Below are 15,794 nucleotides of genomic sequence, written 5' to 3'. Positions count from 1 at the left end.
GTTGGTTCTTCTGACTTCCATCTAAAATTCTTTCTCCTCCACAAAGATGACTTTCCAGGATGTAAAACTTGTCTACCAATTATGTCTAACATTGTGTTTACCTTCTAAAAAGGCACATCACATGGTTCACTCAACGTGGTAACTAAAAAGCCAGACTTATAAATGTCAAAAAGTCTGTCCATTTCCCTAACCTGGGGAACTTACTCCTAGACAGAGCCCTAGATTCTGACCCAGAGCTTCTTTAGTCTCTTCTTTTATGTGCAATTCCCACAAAGCTTGCTACTGAAGTCAAAACAAAAATGCCTGATGCTAAATTAGTTCTGATGTTTGTGTTTGACATTGCTTCTGTGCTGCTAAAAGCACAAATTAAACACAGTAAAAGTAGATTGTTCTAATAAACTGCAAGAAGGGGTCTAAAAGGCCATAAAAAGGACATAAACACTCAGAAAAAAAGCCCAACCATCTGGGATCACCAACTACAGACACAACAGCCCTGAATAGAGCCAGACTCACAGACCCACAAAAGAACATAGCAGAAATCCAACTCACCACCCCATCCAAAGAAAGAAGAAGGCATTCTCTTTAAAACTCCTCTAAGAGATGATCATTCAACCTCTCCTTTATGATTTGTACTCACAAGACAGCCCATTTTCTTTCACGTAAATTTAAATTAGACATTTTTCTTATGCTTGCTTGAAATAGGTCTTTCTTCTCTGGGTAAAGAAAATGCTATGATTTTACACTTTCAATATCCTATTTCACTCAGACACAGCAATGAGAGAAAAGGAAAAAAAAAAAAAAAGAAAGACATAGCTTCATGGGCCAGAAATAATTACAAAGTGGCAGAGCTGGGGTAAAGGCTTGCATCAGCTTGGCTCCTGGTCTTGCAAATAGCAGAGGAAGCTGGGATTTTGGCTTTTGCCTGATAATGGGGAAATGAAAGTGCATCCCCTACCGACCGGAAGCTGTCTTGGAGTGAGGCTGCCTCTTAGCAGGGAGAAAGAGAGGAAGGCAGAATGTGAAAACCAGTCTGAGGTTATGACCCACAGAAAGGTGAGACCTGCTAGGGCTAAAAGCAGCCCAGAAAGCCTCACTCTGATAAGTGCTTGACCTGACTTCCTACAAGCCCACTGACACACCCCTGTCATCTCCCCAGGATGGAGCCATAGGAATCTATGGAAAAACCCAGCTCTCGTCTGAAAGTCCTGCAAACATTCAATATTACTAGAAACCGAAGTGATACAGAGAAAAGTAAAAATCAAATAAAACAACTTTCTGTGAAGATGAACTAGCAAAGAAACAATTCCACATCGCAAGAGGAATGCTAATACCAAAATGGATGATTAATTCACTGCCCATGGAACACAAACTATTTCCAAATGAATTTGACATGCCCCACAACTTCTATGAATCGATGCTGTGGTTTCTTGGGAGCTTTTCTGTTTTTTGTTTTGTTTTTTGGTTTTGTTTTGAGACAGAGTCTCACTCTGTTGCCCAGTCTGGAGTGGCACAATCTCAGCTCACTGCAGTCTCTGCCTCCTGGGCTCAAGTGATTCTCCAGCCTCAGCCCCTGCAAGCAGCTGAGACTACAGGTGCAAGTCACCACACCTGGAGAATTTTTTGTAGAGACAGGGGGTTTTGCCGTGTTGCCCAGTCTGGTCTCAATCTTCTGAGCTCAAAGTGATCCGCCCGCCAAAGTGCTGGGATTACAGGCATGATCCACCATGCCCAGCCGATGCTGTGACTTCTAACAGCCCTCATTCAGAACTTCTAGGCTACGTTCCTATTTGTTTTCTCAGAGAAGATTGTCAGGAGTTTTCGTGATACTGAGCTATGATTCCTCACAGAGGCAGAGCCCACAGGGCCCTTAGATTCCTCACCATCTCTTCTCCTTTTACCCTTGGTCTCTGCAGAACAGGACAAGTACAGAGGGTGTGAATGTAAAGGTGCTTCCCCTCTCATCAACCAATTTGCTTTATGAACTGGATAAATAGATTGTCTCCTTTCTTCTGTAGCCAAATGATCAAATATGTCATTGTCTCCTGAAGACAAGCAGAAAAATCTTGCATTTCATCATTCCACCACTTTTGGAGTCATCAAAGGCCTCCTGCCTTTCACAGAACAGATTTTGTTTTGTCTTGAAATTCTCCCACAGACAACCAACATCAGGCTAATAGTTCTCTGACGGAGGTGGGTCTGTATCGCTCCTCCATAGCTCCTGAATACTTTTTCTCAGCCAGCAGCTCTATCAGCACTCCCCAACAGCCAGTGTCCCCGGAAGACAGCACAGTGCAGAAGTGTGTGGCACCAACCGAGCGGCAGGGAGCTCAGCTCCACCACACACTGGCTGGTTGAGTTTAGGCAAGTCACTCATCTCTCTAAGCTCCCCTCACATCTGTAAAGCAAAAGTAATAATAATGCCTCTCTTTCAGAGTTGTTTCATCAACTAACATGTAGACATTGCTTAGCTAGTGCCTGACAAACAGCAAATGCTAAACTAACATTAGCTACTATGACTCAGCTAGATTTTTCTTCCTCTTTTCTCACTTCATCCATAAAGTCCCAGTTTCCTAAAAGCGAAATGTCCTCTTCCCATTTCTCCACTTAAAGTTGAGCCATGAGTTTGCAAATCAGTCCCACCTTTGGCCATCAAATCAGGAAGCCTTTCTTTTGCAGACTCTAAAGAACAAACAGTAAAAGCCAAGCTGCCCTGCAGTAAAAATGGTCTATAAAATACAAAATGGAAACAAATACACACTTACAACAGCAGGAGACATAAAAAAGTCTTGGGAAATACTCTGTCTTTGTCCTTAGAGAAAAACTTAACAAAATATCTTAAAGCTATTTCTGGAAGCTCTGTCTTTACAGCAATCCAGAACCTGTTTCTGCCTGAAGCCCAGACTGCACATTGAAAGGTTCTACAGGCAGGAACTCTGCCAGGGCTTTAGCATTTTCCCAAATCATCTCCACCAGCTCACCTTACACCCTTTCATTTAAATTATTTACTTAATTGTAACATATCGCATTTGGTATGTTTTCCGCCGGCACTGAAGAAAGTTATCCTGATTGGGCCTAATCATTTTCCAGTTTGCAGAGTTCTTCCCTTCCTTCCTAGGAAAAGCAGGGCTGACAGCTTGAGAACACCAGGTCCTCCGCTTTGTCCCTGAGCAGTCAGGCACAGCAGCAGCTGGCCAATGCTGCCACCATCTGTCCGTTTTCAGCATTCGTTGTCACTGAATGTTTACCAAGCACATCTTGAGCAATATTTTCATTCTGCAGTATCCTAACATGAGAGGTGGCTGGGGGGAGGAGATGACAGCAAATTGATACTTTCTTCCAACAAAGCAGATGCACATTGCACTGCCTTGTCGTATATGCAGGCCAAAAAGCGAAGGACACTCACATTTGGAAATCAAAGGAAAACGAGAGTAGTGTTGCTGAACTCTGAAAGAAAATGACCACACAGTATTGGATGACTGGTGGACCCTTTTGAATATGTGCACGATGATTCTTCCTTTTGTTTTTTTTAATGTATGTTTGTACTTAATAAAGCCAACATGTGTTAAAAGAAATGGGTTTAAAATTAAAGAAATCAAGATAAAAGTCAAAGTATGACCTTTTCTTGGAATGTAGAATCCACAGCAAGGGTACACTGTGTGCTTACTCATGAGAGAGGATGAACTATAATTAGGCTGAGGCTGAATGGGGAAAGGGGCTTAGGATGACGTGATTGTCCATACTGATTAAAGGAAAATTAATACTTTCTTCTTTGTATTGGCTGTGGTGAGTCAGGGCATGGGGGTGCCTACCATTTGGGATGTCTTCATCTAGGGAAGCCATTAGAACAAGAAATAAGCATGAAGTGGGTGGCTGAAGTCAATTTAATTTCAGGCCTTTGGAAAGAATTAAAATAAAGGCAGGCTTGCAAATCGAGCCCAGTTCATCAGTCAGGAGCCAGATAGGTAGGGATCACAGGTTACACCTTAAGGAACCATAATGAGGGTATGTGAGCCTCAGGGGATTAGTTCATGTGCTCTTCAATATTTCGGCAGGGTGACAGCCATTGGGAGTTGGATAGGTGTCAACGTGGCCAAGGAAGTGAGAAAATACAAATTTACTACATGACCAAAGACAGGCTGTTTCTCATTTATAAACATGAAGGTTTGAGATCATTCTTGAGTTAGCTGAATTTTATTGCAGCCAAGAGATCAAAAAATGGGATCAGACCACCTGACAGCTGCAACTATGTGACAGCCTCTGAATTGTGTAAGCCAGTAACAAAGAGACTACACCTGCAGCCACTGGCCACATGTGGTGATCCAGCACTTAAACATAAATAATCAAAATTAGATGTGCTCTAAGCATAAAATATATGCTGGATTTTGAAGACTGTACAAATAGAACATAAAATAACAATGTTTATAAATTAACACATTGAAATGATACTACCTTAGATAAATAAAATTTATAAAATTAATTTCACCCGCTTTTTGTTTAAAGTACCTTCTAGAAAATTCAAAATTGTACAGATATGGCTTGCATTAAAGTTCTCTTGAATAATAGTCTATATTATTATAATTCTACAGCTGTTAGAACCTTAGAGATCTGAATGCATTTCTTCATAGATTTAGAAAGTCTAAAAAGAGGCTAAGGAACCTACAAAAGTCACAAAAATAGGGGTGGAACCACCTCTCTCACCTCCCACTTCCAAGTGCATTAATGAGGAATGTATCCCTCTGCCTCCTTGTATTTTTAAGACAGAGTCTCACTGTGTCACCCAGGCTGGAGTGCGGTGGCATGATCTTGGCTCATTGCAACCTCCAGCTCCAGGGTTCAAGCAATTCTCCTGTCTCAACCTCCCAGGTAGCTGGGATTACCAGCGTGTACCATGTGCCTGGCTAATTTTTGCATTTTTAATAGAGATGAGGTTTCACCAGATTGGCCAAGCTGGTCTCAAAGTCCTGACCTCAAGTGATGTGCTCACCTCAGCCTCCCAAAGTGCTGAGATTATGGGCATGAGCCACCATACCTGGCCTTTCCTTGCTTTTTTTTTTTTTTTTTTTTTTTTGAGACAGAGTCTCACTCTGTCCCTGGGCTGGAGTGCAGTGGCATGATCTCAGCTCACTGCAAACTCCTCCTCCGAGGTTCAAGTGATTCTCCTGCCTCAGCCTCCTGAGTAGTTGGGACTACAGGTGCTTACCACCACACCCAGCTAATTTTTTTATTTTTAGTAAAGATGAGGTTTCACCATGTTGGCCAGGATGGTCTTGATCTCTTGACCTTGTGATCCGCCCACCTCAGCCTCCCAAAGAGCTGGGATTACAGGGAAGAGCCACCACAGGCCTTTCCTTGTATTTTTTAAATAACATACAATTAAAGTAGCTAATATTGAAGCCTAAGAACTTTTTTCCAAAGTAGTGCAAACTTTCTATACCTTAAATAATACCTTGTACACTTAATCTAATATGGTTAGGGGTAATGTAGGCTCATCCTAGTCAATCAAAAATATTCCATTTCTGATTTCTCCCTGAGCTTTGTCACTTTACTGGCGCATTCTGATAGCTTCTACAGTGATAGATACGCTCACTAACTAAAAGCTGGATACTTTACGTCAAATATATACCTGAATTCAGAATTATACTCCACTTGCCTAAAGCCAGCAGTTTTCTTCATGAATTCATCAGGTTGTTTCCTCTATACAAACTCTGCCTCTACCTACAATTAAAAGTTTCATTTTCTAAACTAAAAAGACAAAAAAAATCAATCACACACCATGATAAACATTTTATAAACCTCACGTTCTTCATAAAACATCTTACGTTAACAAGGTAAATTAAATAAAACTTGGGTTTACATAAGGTACAAGATAAGCAAAGTTTTGATTCTGAGTATTTTAACTACAGATGTTACCATTGACAAAAATGATTAGTTTAAGAGTATACACCAACTCTAGGGTAAGTGTACTACCATCATTTTAGGCATGCTGAATGCAAGTGGTCATGGGATACCCAAGTGTAAATGACTAGTACATTTGTGAGTTACATCAAAGGAGGTAAAAACTGAAGTTAAAACATAATGTCCCTAAGAGGAAAAAGTACCTACCACATTAAAAAAAAAAATAGCCTTGTGGAATACTTATAAATTATGGTATCCTTAATGAAGAAATACTTGAAAAGACTGGATATGAAAAGTAGGGGAAGTAGGTAGTCTACGTGTCAGGAGGCTGACAGTGGCAGCAGAGAGATCACAGGCATTCAAAACTGTAATTGGATCTAGCCATAAGGAATTTATTAAGATTGTACCAACTTTCACTTACTCATCATTTGGGTTTTGTCTCAAATACTCTATTGAAACTACTTTCTTGAAACTCCATATTCAATGGTAACTTTTCAATCTCTCCTTAAAAAAATGTTACCACTGCCACTTTCTTGAAACTCCATTTTTGGTTTGTTTACTTGACAGAACAGACTGGTGGTTGTCCTATTCTTCTATTTTTTCATTTGTTTTCCTTTTGGACTTTGGCTGAGACCCCATAATTATATGCTTCACAGTGTGTGGACTTGTCTGTCTTCCCCCTTTATCCTTTATTCATTGGAATCCCATGCTTTCAAATATTCATCTAACTGCAGAGAATATTTCAATACTACATGACCTAGCACATGCTTTCTCCACCTAGCTGCTGACTAAAGAAAAGGAAGAAGAAAGGAGAGAGAATGAGGCAGGGAGAGGTGGAATGGGAGGTTCCGTGGAGAAGGGAAGGCCTGGGAGGTGGAGCACCCAGTGCTCTAAGATTTGGGGATCCAAGATTTGGAGATGTTATGCATAGCTTATGTGTATTTAAGATAGAGGAAGGATGACATCCTCAACTTACCTGTTTTTGTCACTGAGGTTTAGAAAAGGAGAAAAGATGTGAGTGCGATGCTGAAGTCATATGAGAAGGCAAGTGGATGCTAAAATAAGCAATATAACTACGGGTATGGTAAAGAGTCACAATGAGTTTATCCTTTCATTAAAGATAACTAAGCTGAGGATGCTTGAGTTAGGAAGAACACAGTATATATCCATCCTCAGAGGGTCCATTTGGATGAAATTCTTACTAAGGAAAGTTGGGAAATTTTCCCCTAGCATATCCCTAAATATATCTCCCTAGAACACTAAAATCAATTGAAATTGGTATTGTGTGAGAAAAAAAAATCCATGGCCAAATAATTTTGAAAAACACTGGGTTTAAAAACGTTAAATAGGTTTGGCTTCTTTGCTGTAAGACATGACAATGAATTTTATAAGCTAAAAATATGTAATATGAATTCTGAAGAAAGATAAAGACTATTTTCCCAACTGAACATTATTTTCACTCTCCACAGAGCATCTGAGGGACCAATAAAAATCATGGTTCTATTTCATTGCATTTGTTGGTATATAATGTGTATCCAATCCTATATTAAGTGCGTATGTGCTAAAAGAGAGAATATCTTACTGTTACCTTTGAGGATAAAACATTCTAATTACGGAAATTAGAGAGAAGCTAAAGAGAGTTCATAATACAGTCATAGATCCTAGGAGATCAGACTCCAAATCCAGAAGAAAAAGAACCAGAAAACACAGTCTAAATGTCACAATTCTCAATTCTTTACTTTGCTAAACATATCACCGTAAGTAGAGGCCAAATGGAGAAAATAGATGAGGTATAATAAACAGGAGAAAATATATCCATGATATTAACCTTCAGCCCAACTCCACCTTTTCTTTATAAATGAGTACAAACATACAGACAGATAGAAGGAAGAGGTTCTAATGTTCAATGGCAGAGTAGGGTGAGTATAGTTAGCAACAATGTATTATATATTTCAAAGTAGCTAGAAAACTTGAAATATTCCCAGTTCATAGAAATGATACTCTAAGTAATGAATACCTCCAAACTTTGACTTGCTCATTATACATTCATGCATATAACAAAATATCACACATACCCCATATATATGTAAAATATACCAACAAAAAAAGAATAAAAATTGGACCAATGAATAATCTTTAAGGCAAAACAATAGTAAACATTCTGAGTTGTATTTCCACTAGTAAAAAAAAAATGCAATAATTCAATTGTGTCCATGCATTTCTCCTTACTGTGACCAAATTATTAAGAATAAATGGAAAGGGCTGGACATGGTAACTCACACCTGTAATCCCAGCACTTTGGGATGCTGAGGTGAGCAGATCACTTGAGGTCAGGAATTCAAGACCAGCCTGGCCAACATGGTAAACCCTATTTCTACTAAAAATACAAAAATTAGCCGGGTGTGGTGGTCGGCGCCTATAATTTCAGCTACTTGGGAGGCTGAGGCAGGAGAATTGATGGAACCCGGGAGGTGGAGGTTGCAGTGAGCCAAGATGGCACCACTGCACTCCAGCCTGGGCAACAGAGTGAGACTCCATACCAAAATAAATAAATAAATAAAAATCAATGGAAACAGGTCAGCTTATATTTTAAAATGAATTTAACTATCTATAATCTTCATTTTAATGATGTGACCACATCCCTACCTCATGGAACAGGAAACAATACAGCATAGTTGAGGGAGTGAAGCACACATTAGCAGGACCAAGCATGTATTCATGAGGACAATAACAAAGTCCCCTGTTACTCTTAGGAGCTACGATTCACCTGAGAGATGTATGTGTGTTAGGGGATTGGAAAGACTGGGAATGAATAAAAAGAACTGCCACAAGAAAACAATAAGAAAGACAGAATTGGCAGAGAACTGGGTTCTTTTTCAGGGACCTACCGTTCCATCGCCACCACAGGCCAGAATTCGCAGATTTGGTACTTTCCTATACAATTCAAGCCTGTAGAGGAAACAGAAGAAAAAGTAAGCAAAAGAACATTTCACTGGCTACAGCAGAGAGAAAACAGTGGACAACATGGGTGAGGGTGGCGTCCACTGGAGAAAATGTATAATCACGGGGATGACAATGCTATCATAGGTCCCAAGTAACCACAGGATGAATGACTCCCACAGTGGAATAGATGTAGGCAGCAGACATTTCTGAATGGCCAACATTAGAATTTAAGGGATTTTAGGATGTCCTAGTGTTTTATTTCCCATAATTTCTATTACATGTCAACATTATTTTCCTCATTCGTTTTGACTTCCTTCTCTTTCTCTTATGTAAGAAATTTTTTTCAGTAAGATGGGAGGCTTCCCCACTATCATTTTTACCACGTCTACAACTCTGTCCAGTCTCTCTCTCAGCTCAGTCACTTACACACCACTTATACCTCCAACCCAAAGTGGGAAGATGGACTGATTTTCATTTCAAACTTGCCTGCTTGAAATAAGATCTTTTGTCTTTCCTGTTGGCTCTCAGGAAAATGCAGGGACACTGCCCCTACTCAATCTTTTGCTTAGGTGAAGCTGCTAGCGGCTGTAATCTAGAAAACATCACCTGTTGAGATCACAAAATATGTGTTTTTTTTTTTTAAGTATTTCCTGTCCTACCATGTTCTTTATGGTAACCTGTGATGTATCTCTCTGGGGACTAACTAAAGTGATAACATCTTAAGAAAAATAGCTTCCTAAAATGGCACATCCCAGGATAGCAGATTTGCCTTAGCACAATAAAGTACAGAAAAAAAGTTAAAATATATATGTACATTATATACATATACACATGGAGAGACAGAGAGAATCTTACAGCAAACTCAACTGGCAAAGAAATTTATATATTAAGAAAATAACAAACTAATTTTCATATTTCCTAATCTCCTGCATGCTTAAAATATGTAATTTATCTATTTTATATAAGAGTACTATTTCTCTAGAAATAATCTTCTCCTCTGATATTGTTACTTATTTAAAAATAGCTGGTATCCTTATGTTGTAATGTTTATCAGATAATATCTGAACTAACCTAGTAGATGAATTTCAAACAGGGTACCAGGAAACCAGAGAATAGCAGAAGTGTCCTTGGTCTTTTCCACTGTGTGCCTCTCCACCAAAGGGGAGAAAAGGATATGGGTCACCTACAACCTAGAGTTTATTTTACATACTTCTAACAAAAGCAGAGAATGAGATTTCTGAGAAGCTCAGAAAAGGGATTGAACAGGGATTAATCCATCTTCCCCACACTTGTGCAGAGACCTCAGGTATAATCAACTGATTCACTCACACACTCTCACACACACACACACACACACACACACACACACTCTTCCTCCAGTTCAAACGTTTATTGACAAACATGGCTCCACCCTCCACAGACTTATATTCCCATTAATGTGCATCTCAAAAGTTGTACATGAAGAGACAGAAAAACAATGAGTCCCTTCTCAATTCACAGATTTGCTGAGAACAATCTACAGTTATACATACAGAAATAACAAACACACTAGAGGTACTCTGTGAGTTAACAGCCTAGAAGATGCGTTTTGAAGGGAACTAACCCATTAAAGAGTAGGAGAGAACGTTAGATGAAGTTTTAAAGGAAGGAGAGTACAGGTGAGAAGGTAGATGACGTGTCAGGAAATACCTCACAAGGTAATCAGATACTGAAGCAGGAAGTTCTCACTTGCCTAAAACACATACGGACCGTGGAGAATATTTCAAAACTTACGCATCTTTTGGCCCTTCCTGAGAGAGATCAAAGACTTGCCGTGGATTCAGGTACCACATGAACATCTGCAGGACTTTGGTTCCCTGTAAAAAGTAAAGAAATACATAAAAAGGCAATAATAGAAAGAAATTTCCCAATAATAACTGCTCATTTAAAAAATAATTTTTTTATTTAAAATAATACGCAGAGCACAGTGGCTCATGCCTATAATCCTAGTACTTTGCAAGGCCGAGGCGGGTGGATCACTTGAGCCCAGGAGTTTGAGAACAGCCTGGGCAACATGACAAAATCTCATGTCTATGAAAATTGCAAAAATTAGCCAAGTGTGGTGGTGCATGCCTTTAATCCCAGCCCAAGAGGTAGACTGCAGTGAGACGAGATCAGACCATTGCACCAGCCTGGGTGACAGGAGTGAAATTCTGTCTCAACAAATAAAAATAAGTGAGTGAATAAATGATGAATAAATAAACAAAATATAAACAATATAGAAGAGTAGTTAAAATCACTGGCTTTGGCCATGGATATACATAGGTTGAATGTCAGGTTAGATGTTTATCCAACCTATGTAACACTGGGCAAGTTTCTTAATTTCATTAAAGCTCAGCTCACCTTTTCTTTAATACAGAGACAAGAATGACCAGTTTGCAGACTTCTTGCAAGGATTAAAAGCAATAATTTTTGAGAAGTACATCACAGTGTTTAAAATGCAGTAAGTGCTTGATGAATAATACTTGTTTTACTATTATTAATATATGAAAATCCATATAGAAAAGTTATTCATCAGCCTATGTAATTTAACATTAATTTTCACTTTATTATGCAGATTTTTGTCTGTATTATATAAAATATGGTCGGTATTAGCTAAGTATTAATATAATTTTAGGGAAATACTTTTTTTCTAACTGAAGCAAAAGTATCCCAGGCTCCCAGTTATTTTATATATATGGAAGTTATACATATATAACTTCCTTAGTAAGATCACAGCTTACTTTGACATTTTCAATCTCCATGCCTATATTGGTTTGTTTAAGCCAAATACCTCTCTCTCACATGAACAGTTTTGGGGAATTTTAAGTAACCCTGACATTTATAGAGATGATCGTTATAGCAGACATAAGGTCATTTTAGAGATCATTTTTAAAGTCGATTGAGCAAACAAAAATGCAAGAAGAATTTTTTTATCAAGTGATACCAAAATAAATTTAAAATTGAGTAGGATGCCTCATTTTATCACCCATAGTAAATAATATCTGACCAGTCAAGCCGAGTTTGTTGCTCATAATATTGTTGTTTCAGTAGATATCAAAATTGCTCTTTCTTAAAATATTCCTAGGTTTGTATATCTAATAAGCTGTATTAAAAGTCATCCTAGTATAGTAGAAATAGTGCGAGCTTTGAGGTCAAACTAACCTCAGTGTTCTAACTGAGTAATCATGAGCATTTTTAACCTTGCCAAAATGCAGTATATAAAATAGAAAGGATATCCACCTGCCAGGATGAATATGAGAATTAAATGAATCAGTAACAGTCATGTTTCTAGCGTGGTATGTGGCACGAAACAGACCTTTGTTAATGTTAATCCTTTTCTTTTTTGCAGCCTGTTAATCTATTCATTAAATTACACTTCAGAGTGTGAGCTCTAAAGTGTAGCTTATAATTATCACATTGTTACTCCTGTTGCTACATAGGCCAATGCAGGTCTTCTGTTGCATGTATCAGCCACATCTATAATTTAACAGTTCTGCCTTCTCATGTGCTTGCTATAATTTTAGGAATCACATTCTATCTAGTAATTACAACAGATCCTTCAGTTTCACCAAGTGACATATTTTGCTTCCTATCAAATTCAAACACAGATTTAGATATATATACACACTAAATACTGGATCATTTTCCCTCTTCTCTTGCTAAACCTTGCTATGAAGTCTGTTTGGGATTATGCCGAATAATCTTTTATGTTTAATAGGTAACACAAGAGTTATTTTAATGACCAACTAATTTATAAAACATTTCCAACCGACTTGCTAGAAAATTCACTGTTCAGTTTTAGATTCCTAGAGTAGTTTGAATTGTTGATGTTAATTACTCCTTTCCACCTTTGCTATAGCAGAGTGTGCATCTCAGTTTCAGCTTCTTCTATTATGCAGATATTATTAGGCAATTAACATCCTCCAAAAAAATATAAATAAAAATCATTGAGAGGTTGTTTTTCTTAACCTTGAATTTCTCTAAAAGATCTGAGTGGCCACAGAGATGCCATTTCTACTGCAGTCCGTTGGAATAACATCCCTGCAATTGTGTAGAGATAACTTGCATAGCCATGCATGGCTACCCTGTTGAAGTTGACATTCAGGCATAATATGATCACATCTATTAAAAAGTAATCTTCTTATCAAAATATAGTATTTATTAGCAAACATGATAAGTGTCTAAAAGAAAGCATTTAAAAAATGCTCCACCTAGTGGGTGTAGAAAAAAAGATGTAACTCACACATTTAAATGAATTCTATTAAGTCTGCTGTTACCTCCAGGTTAAGCTACTATAAGGCTTTGATATGAGTCATTTATTAAATGTAACTGAATGGTTTGACAAATATTAATTCACCAGGAGAAGGGTGATTTGTTTCTTCCTCAATAGCAAGATTAAATCTACTCATTTGTCACTTGTCACTCACTAACAAGTCTCCAACACTCATAGTTATCACATGCTATAATGCCAAACATAAAAGCCACAACTTTTGTGAAAGAGTCTAGTTGTCTCTAAATGAAAAAAACAGCTTACACGCCAATCCCAATCCATGGATGCTGTTGCAGATATACCTCACTGACCACAGAACTTGTTTAGATATTATAAGAATGGGTATTCCCAAGGAGTTAAAACATTACTTTTCCCAGCTGCAGGTATTGGGGAGGGAGTGCAACAGGAGAATACAAATTCCCAAAAAGTGGGTGGATTGAACAAGATTCATTCATTCACCTACTATCTGACAGGCACAGTTTTAAGTAGAAGAATATGGAGATGAACAAGACAGAGATGATCTCACTCTCAGAAGAAAGTTCTGTGCATTATTGATAAAGGAAAACATAATGACAACTGTGGAGGGTGTGGAGAAGCATTCAAGAATGGGTCCGTTCAAACAGCACATCAATCTTCATCGAAGCACCATTAACTCTAGGGTCGGCTGAAACTCTGCTATGTTACTAATTCTCGGTTTATATCACACAGGTATAGTCAAGATTATAGAAAGAACAATTGCCCAGACAATAAGAAAGGCCTCAGGAAAAAAAATTTTTTTTTTTTTAAGACAGAGTTTCGCTCTTATTGTCCAGGCTGGAGTGCAATGACACGACCTCGGCTCACTGCAACCTCTGCCTCCCGGGTTCCATCAATTCTCCTGCCTCAGCCTCCTGAGTAGCTGGGATTACAGGTGCCCACCACCATGCCTGGCTAATTTTTTGTACTTTTAGTAGAGATGGGGTTTCACCATGTTGGCCAGGCTGGTCTCAAATTTCTGACCTTAGTTGATCTGCCTGCCTGGGCCCCTCAAAGTGCTGGGATTACAGGCTTGTACCACCGCGCCTGGCTGAGAAAAATAAATTAATGAGAAGAAGGGTTGAAGAAATAATTATTTCAAACTGCTTCAAACAATCCAAACAGAATGCCTCATTTATTCAATAAATATGTATTAGGCTTCTATTCTGTCCATGTGTACCATCAGGATCTCAGAATCTACTGGAAGGAGACCAATACAAAATAAGTTAATTCGCTAAAGTTGGGAACTTCTCTGTACAGATGTCTAGAGGCTGAGTGCCCAGAGGAAACACTCTAAGCCCAAGTTGAGAGATTAGAATGCATCGTAAATAAAATATCTAAAATGTGTCTCGAAAGATGAGTAGAGTTAACTATTTCTTTCCACCTCAAACAGATGAGGAAGTTTCAGGGTAAAAGCATAAACAGCAAGACATGCCATGGAAAAACTACATTCCATTCACTTTTCTGAACCATGAGATAGGGAGTTGCGAGAGAAGAGACAGCTGAAGTGAGTTGTAGTTTAAATAATGTATGCTGAGAAGCTTGGATTTTAATTTATGGAAAACAATGACTCATTGAAAGGTTTTAATTAAGAGAGTCAGACCACTCTTTTTTTTTTTTTCAGACTGACTTTTTTTGTGTGTGTGGCTGGAGTCTTGCTCTGTACCCCAGGCTGGAGTGAAGTGGCATAATCTCGGCTCACTGCAACCTACTCCTCCCAGGTTCAAGCGATTCTTCTGCCTCAGCCTCCCGAGTAGCTGAGACTACAGGCATGCACCACCAGGCCCAGCTAATTTTGTATTTTTAGTAGAGATGGGGTTTCACCATATTGGCTGGGCTGGTCTCAAATTCCTGACCTCGTGATCCACCCATCTTGGCTTCCCAAAGTACTGGGATTACAGGTGTGAGCCACCACGCCCAGTCCAAACTGACTCCTTCTTTTCTTTCATTCTTTCTTTTTTCTTTTTTTGAGACACAGTTTTGCTCTTGTTGTCCAAACTGGAATGCAATGGTGCGATCTCTGCTCACTGCATCCTCCGCCTCACGGATTCAAACAATTCTCCTGCCTCAGCCTCTCGAGTAGCTAGGATTACAGGCGCCCACCACCACACCCAGCTAATTTTTTGTATTTTTAGTGGAGACAGGATTTCTCCATGTTGGTCAGGCTGGTTTCGAACTCCTGACCTCAGGGGATCCACCTGCCTCAGCCTCCCAAAGTGCTGCCATTACAGGCATGAGCCACCGTGCCCAGCCAACATTTTTTATACATTCCTCTTGCTACAGACTAAGGAGCCAGACCTATCACAGGAGCTAGTTTGGGTCTTAGATGACTAATCCTCCCACCAATATTATGACTTCGGAAATAGGACTTTCCACAGATTCATCATTTGGTTGTTTTAATTCCCTCTCTCGAGACTGGTTGGACAAGATCTTGAGGTTAGATTTTGACAAGTGTCCTCATCTATCAACTTCCCTCTGCCCTCTTCCCCACCTATTCTAAACCTTAGGAGCCTAAACCTTTATCTAAACATAGTAATCCTTGACTTATCAGTAGGTTGAGAAGTTTCCAGTACTACAAAAAAGTAACTACTTCATTAAAGTTGTTTGTCCAGTTATTTAGAAACAGTTTTGGGACTCAGGTCTTTCGTCT

The 15,794-nt window shown here is 38.9% G+C and overlaps 1 protein-coding gene across 4 annotated transcripts in view; it reads right to left on the bottom strand.

Moving 5' to 3' along the window:
- Window positions 1–15,794, bottom strand: part of DGKI (diacylglycerol kinase iota) — a 445,642-nt gene that overhangs the window by 191,648 nt on the left and 238,200 nt on the right. For all 4 annotated transcript variants that reach the window (XM_064373122.1, XM_021674149.2, XM_064373130.1 and 1 more), the window contains exons 11-12: window positions 10,612–10,694; window positions 8,784–8,844 (exon numbers count right to left, since the gene is read on the bottom strand). In XM_064373122.1, the coding sequence (XP_064229192.1) occupies window positions 8,784–8,844; window positions 10,612–10,694 (144 nt within the window). The remainder of the gene's footprint in view (window positions 1–8,783; window positions 8,845–10,611; window positions 10,695–15,794) is intronic.

The sequence above is a fragment of the Aotus nancymaae genome, unplaced genomic scaffold, assembly GCF_030222135.1.
Source record: "Aotus nancymaae isolate 86718 unplaced genomic scaffold, 86718_ANA_hifiasm-v0.15.2.pri h1tg000002l, whole genome shotgun sequence".
In the NCBI taxonomy this organism is placed as follows: Eukaryota; Metazoa; Chordata; class Mammalia; order Primates; family Aotidae; genus Aotus; species Aotus nancymaae.
The sequence above is the reverse complement of the archived record's forward strand: the minus strand, read 5'-3'. Positions and strand labels throughout refer to the sequence as shown.